This window comes from Doryrhamphus excisus, linkage group LG12 (assembly GCF_037039965.1).
Source record: "Doryrhamphus excisus strain RoL-2023G ecotype Guam linkage group LG12, RoL_Dexc_Guam_v1.1, whole genome shotgun sequence".
Classification (NCBI taxonomy): Eukaryota; Metazoa; Chordata; class Actinopteri; order Syngnathiformes; family Syngnathidae; genus Doryrhamphus; species Doryrhamphus excisus.
Genome location: NC_136368.1, coordinates 8114864 through 8119493, shown reverse-complemented (window position 1 = coordinate 8119493; position 4630 = coordinate 8114864). Strand labels below are relative to the sequence as shown.

The 4630-nt window shown below is 41.7% G+C and overlaps 1 protein-coding gene across 4 annotated transcripts; it reads right to left on the bottom strand.

Moving 5' to 3' along the window:
- tmem177 (transmembrane protein 177) lies at positions 1-4630 on the bottom strand. Of its 4 annotated transcripts, none has more exons than XM_078795329.1 (4): positions 4455-4630; positions 4053-4257; positions 3729-3969; positions 1-1810 (listed from the first exon to the last, which is right to left on the bottom strand). In XM_078795329.1, exons 3-4 carry the CDS (start codon positions 3927-3929, stop codon positions 1079-1081), a joined length of 933 nt encoding a protein of 310 aa, XP_078651455.1. In that variant the 5' UTR covers positions 3930-3969; positions 4053-4257; positions 4455-4630; the 3' UTR covers positions 1-1078. The 4 variants fall into 4 exon arrangements, with proteins under 4 accessions (XP_078651455.1, XP_078651457.1, XP_078651458.1 ...); XM_078795331.1 differs by having other exon boundaries at positions 4060-4257; XM_078795332.1 differs by having other exon boundaries at positions 4192-4257.

The window sequence follows — 4630 nt, the reverse complement described above, 5'->3', positions numbered from 1 at the left end:
ATTCAAGATTTATTAATTACTTCATTTTTTTCACACTTGAAGCCATGAAATTCAAAGCATGATGTGGGCAGGGATTCCTTTACTTTGATTGATGACTAGCCCCCCCCATCCTTAGGAAGGTGGTGAAATGTTTAGAAACATGAATAGAAACATGATCACTTTAGCTTTCAAAGCGGGTGACTAATGAGAAATCAAAAATCACGGTGAAAATGATTGATCTAAAGTCTGGTTTTATTGACCCATTGACACCATTTAAAGCAGGGGTGCTCACACTTCTTCAGTCTCCGAGCTACTTTTTAAAATGACCCCATCCCAAAGATCCACCTCCGACTAGAAATCTAGAAAAAGATATAGTGTATTTATAAATAGGATTATTTAGGTACTTTGTAAATTAGGGGTTAGTTACAAGTCAACATAATCTCTCTATTAAAGTATACAATGTACGTAAATAAAATGTAACCCATAAACTTTGCAACGACTATACCAAATACTTTAGTATTTTACATTCACAGTTTACAGGAAATGAAAGTCGATGGTATCGTTCAGTAATTCCCAATTGAATTCAATATGGCGATAAAGATAATTAATTCCTCAATAGTTGTGTACATAACCTGAGTACCACTAATCAATATAAAATAGACACATTTCCCAATGAATCATGAAATAGTACTTTATGAAATGGAAAAGTAGAAACACGCAGTATAGTGGAGTTCGGGACGTGAAGCAAATCAAACTCACAACTTTTATTCAACAAAGTAACGACGAGCCGCTGCAAAAGAACCGATGACTTTTGTCATTACCACTGAGTTTGATTATCCATAATCAGAATAATATAGATGAAAGTTGTATCTCCATGTGTAGCTTGTGACATCCGTTTACCATTAATCGTTGCCGCAGGGAACAACAGCGAATGAGGAGGGGAGCTTAATGTCGGCGGACTGATTTCATATGACACTTACAAAGTGACGTTTAAACAATCAACCTAAACTACCTTTGGGTAGCTCGCATTCGACGTCATGAGCACCCCTGATTTAAAGCCTCATGTTAATCACCTCAGATGAGGACTGATGGTCTGGATCTAGATGTTCTCCTTTTTCAGCAGAGTGAGGATCCCCTCCTTCCTGGAGGTGTATGGTGTGTGTTTGAGCTGAAGGAGGTGAGCGGGAAATAAGTTCCCACTGGGTGCGTACATCTCCTCTCCTTTCTTTCCCATAAGTGAGCGTAGTGTCTTGTTTCTGGACAGAATCTTATCATAAAACTCCACCCCGCCCCGGGCGTAATCGCACGACACTCCAGCTGCACGCTGATCTGAGCTGTAATCAGTCCACTTGGTAACGGCATCCGAGGTGAGGAAGTACGACACGGCACCGAGCCCCAGCGCGACAACGTTCACAGCTCCACGCAACAACGCGGGGCCGGCATGGAGCCCAAACACTTGTTTCAGGACCACGCTGTACACCCAAACTCCACCCAGGCAGAAGGGAGCAACAGCGGCACTCATGACAGGCGCTCCGGACTGCAGACGGGCCACCTCTCGTGCTATGGCAAATTTCTGTGCATCTCGGGAAAACACCAGCGACTCCTTGAGGGACGTGCCAGTTTCACTGTCCCACTCCACGCTTTTGCCGTTGATGAAAATGGTCCGGTTTGTGATACCGCTATGGTCATCGACCGTGCTGTTAAAGTTTGCGGGGATGCCAATGTGGGCCCCTGCAGGGAGCCATGGGACACCAGCGCCGACTGGGTGGAAACCAAAGGAGGCGAAGGCAAAGAATGTCTTGGGTGAGCTGATACCGTAGTCCTTCAACACCTATGAACAACAAAAGCAAATTTAACATCAAGATGATCTGTACCAGTGTTTTTCAACCTTTTTTGAGCCACGGAACGTTTTTTACATTGGAAAAATCTTGTGGCACACCACTAACCAAAAATGTGCCGTGAAAATCAAACGGAATAGTCAATAGGGCATGCCCAGTAAAATGTAAACATCAACATCACGTGATACCGACTTCCCCAAGTTTTTCTTTCACTTGTTGGAATAACTCCGTATTGCCAGTTTTTAATCTGTCCAGTCTTGAAATTTAGTTTGAATCAAAAACAAACTTTGCTTAGTCCAGTGCCGATTGCTGGCCTCCATTTTTAAAACTGAAGAACGTCTGGATCTGCGTGTTACGTCATATCTGAGCATGCGCTGAAAGAACGCACCCGGGATAATTTAAACAGGAAAAGATCAAATTCAATCTATTTTATAATTAAACTCAGGACATACGTATTTTAAATATAGATATATATTTTCTTTTTTAATAAAACTGCACTTGTGACTAAAGAATAGAAGGGTTTGGATTCTGTTCCACAGATGGCGCTAATGCACACGAAAGCTGCTTGCCAACCGCCAATAAACAACAGAAGAAGAAAAACACCACGAAGAAGAACGCACCCTGACAACTTTCCGTTTGAGCGGGTACAAGATACCTCAATCGGATTGGTTAAAGGAATATTCCATCCCTGTTCAATTCTTTCCGTTTGAGCAAATAAACCAAATGCAACTGGAATATTTGGGTCCATGTATACTATTGACATAATGGCTATAACATAATATGACATAATATTTGCAAATGATGATTAATAAATGTTAATTATAAAAAGTGATATTGGATAATTCCTCACGGCACACCTGACGGTTTCTCAAGGTACACTAGTGTGCCACGGCACAGTGGTTGAAAATCACTGATCTATACAACTGTATATTCCCGACTATGAGTTGCCTCAGTCAAAAAAATGCATCATCAAGTGTCAATAAACAACAACACTGGATTTAGGACGCAAAAACAAGACTAAGAACAAACATTTTAGATACTCAACATGCTGTTGTGATGATTACTGCACATGTGCCACTTGGCCACAATAAAAGGCCACTGCAAAATGTGCAGTTCTGCCCCATTGTTTGGGTCCGAAAACAGTATTTGGTGTGAACCCCCCCCAATACATTTAAAGTGCACATTTTGAAGCTGCCTTTTGTTGTGACCAGCCTAAGGCACATCATCAGCATCTTGGTATCTTACACCCGTGATGTGAATGAAATATAAATGTTCATGAACAGAGAGTTACCCAGATTTGTGAACAATATTTGATAGAAATAGTCCCAAAAAAGTTTTAAATCTTATTTATGTTGCAAATAAGGTGTTTTATTTATCTAGTTATTGTATTTTTTAAGTGAGAAATTGAGTGTTTAGCGGGCTGCACGGCGGTCGTGTGGTTAGCGCACAGACCTCACAGCTAGGAGACCTGGGTTCAATTCCACCCTCGGCCATGTCTGTGTGGACTTTGCATGTTCTCCCCGTGCATGTGGGTTTTCTCCAGGTACTCCGGTTTCCTCCCCCATTCCAAAAACATGCTAGGTTAATTGGCCACTCCAAATTGTTCATAGGTATGAATGTGAGTGTGAATGGTTGTTTGTCTATATGTGCCCTGTGATTGGCTGGCCACCAGTCCAGGGTGTACCCCACCTCTCTGGGATAGGCTCCAGCACCCCCACGACCCTCGTGAGGATCAGCGGTAGAAAATGAATGGAGTGTTTAAATCAATAGTTTGAGATACATGAGGACTTAATACAACTACTATTTCATTCAAAATATGATCAAAATGCATCACTTCAGAATTGCATGTGTGAAGTAAGAACCAAGATGCAGTTCACGTATATCAGTGTAAATTTCAAGATAACTAAGTACCTGTTGGAAAAGCTCCTCTAGTTTCTCAGACAATATGACCGGCTCCCCTTTGGACCAGGCCTGGTAGAGCTGGCGGTAGGACATGTCAGGGAAGACGTGGTAGAACATGTTGGCTGCAAAGACGCCACCGCAGCTTGCAATCAGCAGTGGGGTTCGGTACTTCTGAAGAAGCACGACATACTTGAGGAAGCCAGATGCCATCTTGTGTTGGTTTTCTTGAGTGAGCTTCAAACCTCGGTGTCTGTGAAGACAAACAACCTGACTTTAATTAAAAAAACAACAACAACTAAGAAATCACTTGTGTGTAGTCTTCACAGCTTTTGCCTAATACTTTGTATTACTATGATAGTAAAGAGGCAAATCTGAGCCTCTTTACTATCCAGTCCTGGTCAGCAGATCACTGCAGAGAAAGCCGTCCTTCTGGAGCTCTGTCAAAGTGGGTCAAGATCCAGTTCTTTATCACCTCCTTAGCTAAGGTCCTTCTCCCCCCATCGGGTCAGCTTTTGGTAGAGCTTCCATTTATGTATGACTGTGGAGCCATGGGATCAAATTTCAAATCATTGAAATTAATTTATAAGGTTGACACGGTGATTATAGAAACTTCACAACGGTATGTTGATATTCTATGCATATAAACATGAGAAATAATTCAAATAACCAGCCATTGGGAACTAAACAGTACATGCTGTATATAACACTACTATTACACAGTGCTGTCATACTCACGTGGCTTTCGTTCCTGTGAAGAAAACAACAAACGGCTCCAAAAAAATATTGATACAAATACATATACTGCATCTAACAGCCAAACGAGAACTATTATTATCAACTACTACACTATCCCGTAGCCACCATCTTTTCAAGGACAGCTGTCTTCCACAGAACTGTTATGACGAAAAAAA